Source organism: Tachysurus vachellii, chromosome 20, assembly GCF_030014155.1.
Source record: "Tachysurus vachellii isolate PV-2020 chromosome 20, HZAU_Pvac_v1, whole genome shotgun sequence".
NCBI classification, from domain to species: domain Eukaryota; kingdom Metazoa; phylum Chordata; class Actinopteri; order Siluriformes; family Bagridae; genus Tachysurus; species Tachysurus vachellii.
Genome location: NC_083479.1, coordinates 13,492,079 through 13,505,587, shown reverse-complemented (window position 1 = coordinate 13,505,587; position 13,509 = coordinate 13,492,079). Strand labels below are relative to the sequence as shown.

Here is a 13,509-nt window from a genome sequence, read left to right as displayed (position 1 = left end):
GGGAGGCATGGAGAGCTACACTGAGAGAAAACAAAGCTCTGCAGAGAGCCATTACTTTTCTAAGTCTAAGCAGGAGACCACACAGTGAGCAGTGAATATATTAGGCACAGGGCAGTTCATGTAATAAAGTTAATGAAAGCCAAATAGCATCAACAGCAAACCTTATGTATTGACTGTGCGACTGAGAAAAGTCAGTTACACAAATTCACATTTGTGTGTGTGTGTGTGTATGTGTGTATTACTTCAGTAGAATGTTAGAAACCTTTGCATGAACACAAATGAACGTAAATAGATCACTAGTAAAATGCTTCTGTTAAGCGTTCTATTGAATTACAAATGATATAAGCAACAATGATTGTTTTAAAATTTTAGAAATATTCAACTGAATTTCATTATTTTTCATATTTGCTATGTGGTGTTCTTGCTTTAATTTAACAGTGTGGACTTGAGCTGACACAGACGACACATGTTTGTGTAGAACCTGATGAACCGTGTTAGATCAAAACCATCAGTGTTCCACCTTTAGTGGAAGGGAAGAGACTCCTGGAACATCTGAAGTGTTTGTGCAAAGCAGTTAAGAATGGTTTATATCAGAAACCTGCTTATATCTTGAATGCTGAAAAGTAAAAACTAAAAAAATAGATTTTTAATGTGGTGAAAGAAAGAGAAAATCTGTAGCATTAGTTATTGTAGTCTCCTGTAAAAGACATTTTAAAGTCAAGTACAGAAATAAGAATGCACTTCGACGAGGTATGAACATGTTCAATAGCATTCAGGTGGCACCTGAAAAGAAAAGTAAAAAGAACGAGAGAACTGAAGAGCCAACTTAAGTCACGTCAACTATAAATACATCTGTGCACTCAACCGCGAACATGAATAACACTATATTACTGCAGTGAGTGTGTGTGTGGCGGCATAGAAAGAGCATGAAGTCAGAATTTTTCCCTTTAATAAAGTGTGTAAGAGGAAAAACAGCAGCATTATCGGCTCTCCCCAAGGCAGAGAAGCTTTGTGGCTCTTGTTTGTCATTGCATGGCTGGGGAGGAGTTATACTTTATTTGTTTTTGCTGTTTTTCTTTTTTTTCCAGCTCAATAATATACTCGTTCTTATAGTAGTGGACTTGTTCGAATCTAAAAAAAAAAAAAAAATTTGCAAGGTTTGTCCTTGAAATCCTCATTCAGCACTGACACAATACTTACAAAGTTTACATAAACATGCACATTAAAAATAAAGGCTTGTTAAATTTAGTTTTGTATTTTTTTTCTGTTCTAAATTTCCTATTCTTGTATCCTCCTGCTTGCCCTTCATATGCACAGCTGCAGGGAAAGGAATGAAACAGCGGAAAGTCATAAATCAGCCTCTGAGGATTAAGCGAAACATTAGCGTTTAAAAAAGGGACATTACAGGATCATCTGTAGCAGAGGGTCACGTAGCAAGCAGAGAAGTTTGGAGTAGATCGCTTTTGTAGCAAAGGATAAGCTCTTTAATACCTTCTGCTTCCCTCTACTAGCTCAGTAATGTAACCGCCGCTTGTTGAACCAAGGCTTAATCTCAGACCTTTAAAGTGTAAGCTAATAGACACAGGTATCAAGTTAACCCCAAACACCTTTCCGAGTGCTATTTTTTCATTGTTTTTGGTATAAGATATCCGTAATAGAGTTTAGAGCATAAGAGTGTAACAAATGCATTTTCCATGAATGGTAAGTTGTTGACCTCGAGCATTTTAGAGCCTAATTATGAAATAAAAGTAGATATACTACAGCGATATACAGTCTGTCTTTGAAAATATTTTGAATTTGTGTTATATAACTGTCTTGATAATTCCATTATTATTGTTCATGGGTTATCAGCTTGAAAAATGCTGCAGTATTCCTTTCAGCTTTATGTCTGGAATCTTTGTATCTTGTTATATATCTGCCTAGAAAAGGAAAAGGCTGTAGTTATGCTAATTTATGTCTCCCTTCAGTAGGCACAAATCAAACTATTTACATGGGCACTGCACTTTTTATGTGGCTATTTTTTTTCACAAAACCAGACTGTCTGACATATTCATAAATGCTAAGTAAGGAACATATGTACAAGGAGAGAAAAAAGACAAAAGAGCCACACTTACTGGCCACTTCCAGTGAAGCGTTGTGGCTGACCGCTTCCCCCAGGTAGTTCCTGGCCACACACACGTAGCTGCCATCGTCGGGTTTGCTGCGGCGGCCGTGCACGATGCGCAGGAAGAAGAGTGAGCCGCTAGGTAGGAGCATACGGTGCGAGCGTGGGTTGTCCCTGTCTGTCTCCACACGCTCACCGTCTTTATACCACTCGACAGTGGGTGCCGGACGGCCCTCGGCCTTACAGTTCAGCGTGGCCGGCTCACCCTTCGACACGATCAGGTCTGACGGATGCTCCACAATCCGTGGGGGATAGTCCTCCTGACGGAGACGAGATCCTGGGAAACATAAAGAATAAAGGAATTAGTCCATATACACTATTATAAACAACTATAATAAACTGTATGATACAGCTGCTGATGTTTTGTATCAAAAATATAGATTAAAATACAGATGAACCCTGGGAGTCTTCATAGCATTCAAAGAAAGTATTTGTAATATTAAAAATGTCTTATCTGTAAATTGTACTTTGCACCTGGCTGAAAATAGCTTTTCGCCACACAGAAGAAAACTGTCACGTCCTTATTTATCAATATTAGCTAAGAAAACCTAGCTTTAATGGTTCCATCAAGATAGTTAGCTTAGTAGCAGCACTAGCTAACAGACTTTAGTAACTAGTGAGGTTTGCTAACAAGTTTTTCAAGACTAGAGGCTATCATGTAAGACTTAGCAAGAATTAGCAATGGCTACCTGTGCGTAAACAGCTGCTGGAATTTTTATTTCCTGGACTTGTTCTGCTTATGTGTTGGGTTCAAGATCTGTAAGTATGTCTCCTTTGATAGCTAAGATCACATGTTGAAATATAAAAAAAATAATAAAAATATTCCATTTCCTGGGTTGTTCAGGTTGAAACAGCTTTATTAGCTTACTCTTCAGTTGGGCTTTCAATAAAACACCATTATCATTTAGTCTTGATCTGTGCAACAACACACAAACTAAGTCTACAAGTCAGCTAATGGCATTAGCACATGTCCAATAAACACGGCATCCATACATACTCTATCACATACTCATAGCCTAAATGAGTCTACTTATATGCATGTTTAGTTCTCAAGGGCATTTATATGAGCTTATTTTAGATTTGCTGTCAACTTTCCATGGCATTACCATGAGCATGTGAAGCCTGAAAACCTGAGTAAAGGTTATTTAGAACAAAGACTCAGAAATCATTTTCACTGACTGAAATCTTTTTATCTTTTTTCCTCTGTAATGACCAATGTCGAATCAGCAGCCGGCATGTGACGTTTAATAAAGACCAGCACTCTTCATTTTTACCAGTTCACTAATGTTCCTCTCTGCCAACTGAATGGAAAATGGACTTAGCAGACATTTTCATTCAGTATAAACAAATGAATTATTTTATCGCCACAAGTCTGATATAAAATCAGTCAGGACACTTTTTTTCCCTCTGATGGATAACCTTACACAGAATACTAGTGGTTGAAGAAAACACCTTCAACTTTAAGCTGCTTATGAACAAGCGCTTGAGGCATCTGAGATAGCAGAGAAGCGTTTGATATCATCATTTACTTTGAAGATATAAACATTTCTGTGAAAAAAACTAACTGTTTTTGTTTTTTGTTTTTTTTCTATGAATATATTTTCTCTAGTAGACTAAAAAAAGACTTATGAAAAACTACAAATTCTTAAAGCCCTGAGTGTCTGCTTATAAATGTACCATTAATCACCACTGTGCTGTGTGTCCTGACAAAGAAATTTAATGCTCAACACAAAACAAAAAAAGAGATCATATTGATGTGTTTCTGAATATATTGTGTGTTTTCAGCTGTTACATCTTTAAATCTTATTTTCTTATTTTATATAATGCAACAAGCATGCATTGACTATATACTTACATTATTACTACAACTTACACACTACACACTATCACCTACACACTACTCAATATCACCTACACACTACTCACTGTGACCTACACACTACTCACTGTTACCTACAGTACACACTACTCACTATCACCTACACACTACTCACTACTACCTACACACTATCACCTACACACTACTCAATATTACCTACACACTATCACCTACACACTACTCACTATCACCTACACACTATCACCTACACATTACTCACTATCACCTACAAACTACACACAATTACCTACACAATTTCACCTACACACTACTCCCTATCACCTACACACTACTCACTTTCACCTACACACTACACACTATCACCTACACACTACTCACTATTACCTACACACTACTCACTATCACCTACTCACTATCACTTACACACTACAGACTATAACCTACACACTACACAATAATCTCCTGAGTTTTGTTCTGATTATCTGATGCACACATGCTAATTTCAGACTACACTTAAATAAAAGAGTCTCTGCTGTCATTCACTGCGTAGACAGTACAGCCCGACGTTATCGCAAAAAAGGCGGGCCTAATTAGAAGCACATCACAGAAACTCATTTACGCAGCCTCCCACCGTCGCACGGATTCCGCCCTCCCCGAATGCTGAGGGAGCGTGTTTCTGACACACACACATGCCCAGAGGTGCTCGGAGGAGCTACCAAATTAATCATGTCAACTCAAACCCATCGCCTCCTCACATTTTCCGATTAGATTAATTAAGTTATGTCTGTCTTTTACACACAAACACACACACACACGCTTCAAATCACTTATACATACCAACAGTCACTCTTTAATGCCACCCACATTCCTTTGAAAAGCATGATAAGCTAGTAAAGCGGACTGCAAAAATGTGCATAGCTCATCCCTTTCGTTTAATTAGATTTATTAGTCTTGGTTACACGGATATTTTTTCCTTTATCGACCACAATCATGTTAAACATCTTAATTAAGTTTGGTTATGAATATTAAATTCGAACACGCAGATGCTGAAAAAGGCCCCTGAGACCTCTTTGAGAGCCAATAACAGTAAAGGGACTGGCTAAAATGACAGTGAGTGAGGATTTATAAGAGGATCTTTCTTTCGTCTTGTGCCAATCGACAAAAAGACAAAAAGGTCTCTTGTTAAGCACAGGGTTACATCCATGGTATCGGATTTCCCTGTACTTTCAGCGTGACTGTCTAGATAATAAGGCTGTACTAGGTGCCAAAGACAATCTTTTCTTGCAATCACAGAGCAGCAAGGCCATCACAGAGGGGATGTGAGATGAGTTTTTTCTTGCATGTGCTTGAGCAGGCTTTGTATTTTTCCACAGTCAGGAGTTAGAGAGGCTACCTCATCCAGACAAGGCGTGATGGCGCCTCGGCCCTGTTAATCATGCGCCGTTTAGAAGAGCCTTCATTAAAGCTTTTGATCCTGAAATTGTGCAATGGCCTCTTCTTTCTGACTTTATAGAAATATTACCGGATTCTCTACAATGACAGAAAACTCTCTACATATTTATGTTTTATTATAATACCAACTGATCTGCCAGATTATTTGCTGGCAAATTATTTCCTTTTTAAAAATTTCTATCAAGCAGAAGAACACAGGGATTTGCTTTAAAGTGTTGCGTGTAAAAATTCTGCAAAAAAAAAAGCTGCAGAGGGTAGCACTTTTTTCATCCCAGTGAGAAACGGCACTGGGTTCATCTCTGAAGATTAATTATGACACTGGAGTAGTAGCGGCTACGGCAGCCCACATGGACCAGGCTGCACGCAGCCAGGCTCCGGATCCCAACCCTGCGCATCATCCATCACTATCCAGGCAACTGCCGAGTCTGCTGCCCAGTCCCTCCACCCGAGGCTGGTGCGTGTTGCAATCCATTACTATCTTTCAACTATGCGTATGCATAGTAGGCTGTAGCTACACTCATAATCAGGTCATTCCTTGTGTGCCAGTTCCCGGCCTCGATATAGCGTGTAGATTTGCTAAGTGAGAATTAGCCAGTTTTTCTAGGACACATTTCAAATGGAAGTGCGTCATTTCTTTCAAAGAAATCGCATAACATTTCGCATAACAAAGGGCATCTATAACAGATCAATTTTTGCAGATCAATTTATCACACTGATTTTAGATCAGATATCTAGAATCAGTGTGATAAACTTTCTTCGCATCACATATACCAGAATAATGTGCAGTTTCTATAATAGCTAGCTTTTCCTTTAGTGCTATCATGCCATCTCTAGATTTTTTAAATCATAATAGGTTTATACATATCTGTTAATGTTTTAAATAATATTTGCAATAATAGTTTAGACATATTTTCTTAAATTGTTTTGGATTTTGCTGTTAGCTTCAGTTTCAGTAGCATTAATAGATCCAGGAAAGAAGAAAGGAAGAAGGAAGGAAGAAAAAGTTCTACTGTAGTTATTTATTTGTAGGCTTTTTGCTTCTTCTCCTTTTTTTTTAAACTACAATAACGCTGGAGGTTCTCAGACTATAAACCCTTTTAATTACACAGTAAAACTGCATTCGATCCAGATTTTATAGCAGAATTCATGACTACTGGATCTGAGCCGGGGCAGCGATTAGCGTGTATTGGAACATCGTGTATAGATTCTAAAAGAATTGCATGTAACAAGTAACCGTCATGCAAAATAATTATATTAGCATTCACACAAAACTATCTTTTGGACCCCACACATAAAGCAAGTGCTTTGTTTCACTGAGAGAGTATAAACCTTGCCAAGATCTCCCATATGTAGAAGGTAAATCCCCCAAATGCAGTTTCTCTGAGGCAGAACATCCTTCCAACCACAGCCCATCTGTTTTACTGCTGTTACCATCCGTACATGGCTATGGAGGATGTAGGTACTCTTAACAGCTGGACAAATACACTTCGAACCATCGGTTATACTTGTGTGGGTGTATGTGGGTGTAGAAAAAGATCCCACGCTGGGACAAAAAAACTTTGTACAATGTCAAAGGAATCTCTGAATAAAATACGGGATCCAGATGATCTTGGAAAAGTGAGGAAAAGAGGGGGAAGGATTACTGCCACTAGGTAATTGCTCCCATTTGCCTTCTTGTACCTGCTTTAACTGTGCTGAGTAAAATGCAGCCACAATGCTGGGGGCTTTAATGTGGCTGTGCAGAGGAAACCAACTGACCACGACTGAGGAAGTGGTCAATATTTGCCAACTAAAGAAGTCTGACTTCAGTACCTCATAAGATGGGGTGTGTGTGTGTGTGTGTGTGTGTGTGTGTGTGTGTGTGTGTGTCTTTTTTAATTCTGAAAAGAGACCTCCCTCTTAGAACCCGAAACTTGTGTGTGTGTGTGTGTGTGTGTGTGGATGTGCATGACATCATCAGAGACATGACCCAAGTCCTGCTGTTATTCCATTACTGGTATTTATCAGCGCTTCCTTTAAAAAAGAAAGAAAAAAAACACACACACACACACACACACACACACACACACACACATACACACACACATGCACACATACACAAAAAAAACTTGGCCAAATTAGCTCTTGGTTAAAAGGGAAAGACCAAACCATGCTAGTGCTAATGCTTTCATGTGACAGTTTAAAAAATCATTAAAGACTGTAGTGTGTTAATGTGTGAAATATGTTTAAGGCTATGTGAAGTCTGGGGTGATGGGAACAGCTCAGGGGAAGGAGGACCGGATCAATAGACAGATGTTTCCAGTCAGTGTAATCATCCAGCTGGTTCGTGAACACACACACACACACACACACACACACACAAGTGTCTTCCTAATTATCATTAACTTTAACTTTTTTAGATTCTTTTTTAAACAATTTTGCAGGTTATGTTTTGAAAGTATTTATCCTCATGGGGACCAGTCAAATGTCATTTAGGAACTCAGGAGAACATCATGTCAATTAAGTGCTTTTAGCTTCAAAAATATCACTAATAAACAAATTTCAAACAGCAGCATAAAGAAGTTTGTGACAAAGACAAAATGGCAGCAACGCAACTTTCTAGCCAACACACAGAAAAAACCTTCATATTTCATTTAAATTGTGATTAAGGTGGGTAGAGGAGATAATGTGTGGCCAGCTTGTGTGAGAGGAGGAGGGACCTGGCTCAGCACTGGGCTTGTTGTCTTCCTTGTTTTAATTGTGTTGGTCCCGTGCCTAGGGGGAACGCATTCACATGCAGGGGGATGGTATCTCTCGGCTACAGGTGAGCCCCTCTGTGCCCGTTTGCCCAGAGAACGAGCGTACGTCTTATCTCCAAAGAGCCAGCAGTTTAGACACACATGCCTGCATGCAGGCGTGCACACACATACACACACACACACACTCTAACTCTCTCTCTCTCCCTCTCTCTCTCAGACACAAGATGCTTCAGACACATGCACATTCAGGAACAAATGCTTACAAACACACATACACACATAGACACACAGATGAGTAAATGTAAAAAAAAAAACAGCAAGGCAGTAAAATGCAACCTATACGTGCCACCCACCGTGCACACACTACACATTTACAATTATTAACATTAACAATTCATCTGCAGATATTTTACAGATAATTACATTCATTTCAACCTCCAATGCAAGCGGCAAGTTTACACAGATAAAAATCAATTCCCTAACAAGGCTGCAATTGCCTCATAATTAGATATAATTAGACATAACTACTTTCTAACTGTGTAACATTAATGGAACTGTCACATTTTCTCAAAAGAATGTTTACCCCAGATAACAGAAAATACATTCTGCATATTCGGTGAAGTTCAGTATTTAGGTTTCTACAATGTTTAAGCTCTGAAAATTGTTGTTGTTGATGCTAATGTTCCAGGCTAAATGCTAATGCTAAAAAGTACTGGTCAGGCTAGGAACTTAAAGGAACGGTAAAAAAAAAAAAGGTAAAAATTAGGACAAGGGTATAACATATATCCCAGTGTCAGATCTCATCCAGAGCGTTTCATTGGTTATTAGATCAATAATCATAAAATGGAAGCAGTATTGCGGTAGCCAGACTAATCGTTACCTCGCCATATCTACAGTCCAGTGGCTAATATTAGAGTACATTTGTGCTTCCATCCACATTATCATGGATTTTCCCTGTAGCACCAGGGTGTATTAAAGAGTGGCAAAAAAGAAGCCATTACTCAAACAGAACCATATGAAAGTATGTCTGGATTTCGCCAGAAAGCCTGAGAGTGACCCAGTTCCAATGTGGGAAAATGTTATTCTGTCAGATGAGATCAAGATTACTTTCTAGGCCAGAAATAAAAGCATTATGTGTGTCACAAACCTAACACAGACCATGCAGTGAAGTGTGGTGGTGGTAGGATCATGCTGTGGAACTGCTTAAAGAAGAATGGTAAAAATGAAGCAAAATAGAGGCAAATACTGCTAGAGAATTTGCTTATGCTACTAAATTGATGCTTGTATTTTTTATTATTTGAGAGACAAATAGGGGAACGAATGAACTCCCAAACAACGCTTAACCTGAATGGTTTTGAGATGTTTGATCTGCCACATGGCCAAGTGTGTTTTATCATGGATCTGGAGCCTTTCCCAGGATTACTGAATGTGAGGTGAGAATACACTTGGAATGGGCATCCCACACACATACACACACACACTCTTGAATTCAAGGCTTTTTATTTGTCTTGAAAATTGCTATGGACAACTTATTTAAATTTTTAGAAAGCCTAATATTACAGAATATGATATAAAAAGAATACTGATTACAAAATATATGTATCATTTCTAATATTTTTTTTACGATGCACTTTATATACACACGGTGTTCAGTGTGAGAGGTTAAGAGCAGGATGTTGTAGGTGGAACAGGATGCAGGAAGCAGTGGCTATGTTCAAATATGATTGACGGAGTATTTTATCAGCCCCTTTTAGGACCACATGAGTACATCTACCCTCACACCTACTGGTTTTCAATATAAACATGTTTATCCGTTATACCACTGTCTGTGTGTGTGTGTGTGTGTGCCCACATGAAAGCCATGAATGTTTCTCCCCAGTGCACAAGCTGAGAGCAGGGTTGTCTGTGTAGCAAGGTTGGTGGTCTACAATCCACTTCACAAACCATCCCAAGATGGAGGAGGAGGTCTCAGTTCTCCCAACAATTTGCTTTGGCATTAGGACTGGGTGTGTAAACATTACACGAGGTGAAGTATCAACCACTAAAAAATGAAAACCACAGCAATTTGGGCTCACTCACACTGCAGCCCCTTTGTGTAAAAGAACCCCAACAGGTAAATAAGCTCACACGCACACACAATGAGATGCGAAAGCTGATCTGATGCTAAAGAGTTCCATTCACTGACAAACCTGCGCATAATATTACATGGTTTTGGCAGAGGTTCACAGCACACTTTAAAAGCACTCTTGAAACAATGCACACAACTGTGTCGGCTCGTCTTCCTCTCTGATGGGAATGTTCCGACCCACATCTCACCTTGAGGCATTGGCCATGGCGACAGGAGCGTGCCCTAACAGTATGCTGCTGCTGGGCTCAGCCAATCAGAGCAGCCGGGGATGATTAAGAGCGATGTCAGGCTGGGGTGACAAGGGGATTACCTGTGTTCTCAGTGTCCACAATGCTGATACTGCCTCAGAGGAGAAAGGATTGTAATCTATCTATTGCCTCCTCTCCTACTCCCACTCTCAACCCCACCTACACTGACTATAAGTGAGAGCATTATAAAAGCTAGTAGAATTAAATCCCTAGCCTCATTCTGACATTTCAAGCATATATATGCTCACTGAGATGATTTCTTTTACACATTCAGCACCTTTAAACCTTTAGTTAGCAACATCTTACACAGCTGCTGCATGTCAAACATCAGCAAGCCTTAAGATCTTCTGACAGATTTTGTCAAAAAAAAAGGGCCATACTACACGCTTGTTAAAAAAAAAATACTATTTGTCTGTAAGAATTCAACAAGGAATTTCGATCTTTTCTTGATCCTGGATTAGAGCACTCAGTTTTAATGACCTGATAGAGATCGAACCAGCTTGGCGTGGCTGTTGCTGTTGCTGCTGTGTGTCTTAATAAGATCGCTTGACGGAGGCGCACCACTGCAGCAGTAAGCAAGGACTCTCGGGAACTGAGAACATTTGAGAAAACAAGGATGTGCCTTTAACACATCTGCCCTCAGGTTTTAAATATAAACTTTGATGATACAATGGCTACTGAAGCACGGAGTCCAAAAATGCCCAATTAAACCCTGCTGTCTGGGTGGAATTGATGCCATTCATTTCAATCTGAGGGACGCAAGCCAATTATAAGCTTGTGTTAGCTCCTATCTATTCAAAATAGAGGCTATATATTGGAGGAAGTGTAAGGTAGTGTTCTTCAACCCATAGACTGAGCTAGTGTGTGGACTTTGCCAATCCTTTTCTTTGAGGGAAAAGGGTTGTAAAAATCCCACCCCACCTTCCCGTAAACAATTTGGCTTTGTCCAAAAGCCAGAGGCACTCAGACAGCTGCATCAAGGAGATGTAAACATAAACAAATCAACCAAGCTCTGCTACATCTGCAATACCTCATGACGCAATCACCACTAATTGATTATGTCTACTGGCTATACGTCATATGGATGGAATGCTACAAAACCTGAGAAGGAATAACATTAAGAGCGTATTGAGGAGGCCCTGGCACCCAGCACTTAAAGCACATGATCTCATTCCTTAGGGAGTGTTTACAGGAAGCATGCTTAATGGGAATTAGGATTTGGGAAGAAAGAAAAGCACATTGGTAACTATGGGAAAGATTTCAATGGCTCAGTCAGCACAAACAGTGCGAGACCCACCTCCAAATCAGCACACTCAGCACTAGGTCTATGACGGCCATTACGGAGGAGAGCTGTTAAAACTCAAGAGGATGGAAAGCGGAGGAGTGAAGTAGCCCTACTTTTTTATCTCTCTCCTCCTCTCCACCTTGTTCTCTGCCAAGTCTTCTAATGACTTCTGATATGCGAAGCCTCAGCAAAAAAAACCCCATCAAAGTCCTTTCAATCACTTATTAATATTGAATGCTGTAATATTTATGCACATCAGAAACTGCTGTGCATCACTCTTCATGTAAAATTTCACTCACTTTACTAATGTCCATGCTCGTGTCAAAATCTGTACCAGATAATGTTAATAGTCCTTTTAAATGTGAGCAAATTAAAAATGCTTCATTTTACACCCAAGATCAAATGTATTAGGTTTGTATGCTGGAAACCTATAAAAACTACACTTAGCTTAGCAGCTGAAGTCTGTCATTCGCACCTGGTATGACGATGTAATGATGGCAGATGACTTGGTATGTGGATAACTTGAATGATTATATGTGACGTGATGGTGCGTAACTACTTAAAGGTAGGGTACAGAATGTTTGAAAGCCAATGTTGACATTTAAAATCACCAAAACAAACACGCTACTAACCCAAATGGGCGTCACCCCGTTTTAGCTCCGCCCCAGACATACATACGCAACCCAGGCTACTATTATGGCGGAACCTGCAGGGGCAGCTGGCCGAGGGGATATTTTTATCAATAAATGAACTCAATCAGTAATACTATGGTAATACAAATGTGTTTTTGTAGTACTGCGTGTTGTAAAGTTTTAGCTCCGTTTCACGCAGAAGACGACGTTCGACACCTAGAACCCGAGGCAGAGGTAACAGCAGGTCTCCGCCATGTCAATGTTTTAATCGCTTTTGGCTAATGTCAGACATGCGCACTGAACACTCTCTCCGCCGCATATTGACAAGACACGCCCCTTTCTGCTCATTGGCTACACGTTTGTTTTATTTGTCGGCCCGACTCAGTTTTCTGAAGCAGTTTTCAAACATCGTGCACCCCACCTTTAATATATCAGCAAGCAAACAAAAAGTACAAAAGGAAATATATGAATAAAAGATTTCTTTTCTGTAGTTCTGTAAATTTAGATAAAACAGAGGAGATACTCTGGAAAGTGAAGTGAAAATTGCAAATTTGAATCCCAACAATGCCATAGCTTTCGGAGGATGGGAGTCCATTACCTCTGGGGGTATAAAAGCCGCATGTGCTAGTTTTCACACTCAACAGTTTGCAGCTTATAGCTGTTAGGTACTATATGATAACTAGTTAACATAAATTATCTAATGACCAGGAGAAAAATCTTCTACGGAAACAGGACGTTTTAGAGATAAGTCTGTCGTCAGTTGTGGCAAGTTAAATATCTCTGGGGCTTTCATTGCTCCTACTGTATAAGAACTAGAAATGCAAACAGAGATGTCTTTAATGCTGTGTCCATTCTTATTGCAGTGTCTCGCCACTGGTGAGGAGAAATACTTTATTCTGATGCTACAAAGGTATAAAGGTGCTTGAGAAAAATCAGCTCAGGCTCCTCTTGGTTTCTTCCCATGTACAGCTCATTAACTTTCTTTTTGTCTCCTTCTCTTTTGTATATCTGTGTATAAAACA

At 39.6% G+C, this 13,509-nt stretch overlaps 1 protein-coding gene across 4 annotated transcripts in view; it reads right to left on the bottom strand.

Moving 5' to 3' along the window:
- LOC132862999 (roundabout homolog 1-like) overlaps window positions 1-13,509 on the bottom strand; it is a 178,996-nt gene that overhangs the window by 105,887 nt on the left and 59,600 nt on the right. For all 4 annotated transcript variants that reach the window (XM_060895472.1, XM_060895471.1, XM_060895473.1 and 1 more), the window contains one exon: window positions 2,115-2,441. In XM_060895472.1, the coding sequence (XP_060751455.1) occupies window positions 2,115-2,441 (327 nt within the window). The remainder of the gene's footprint in view (window positions 1-2,114; window positions 2,442-13,509) is intronic.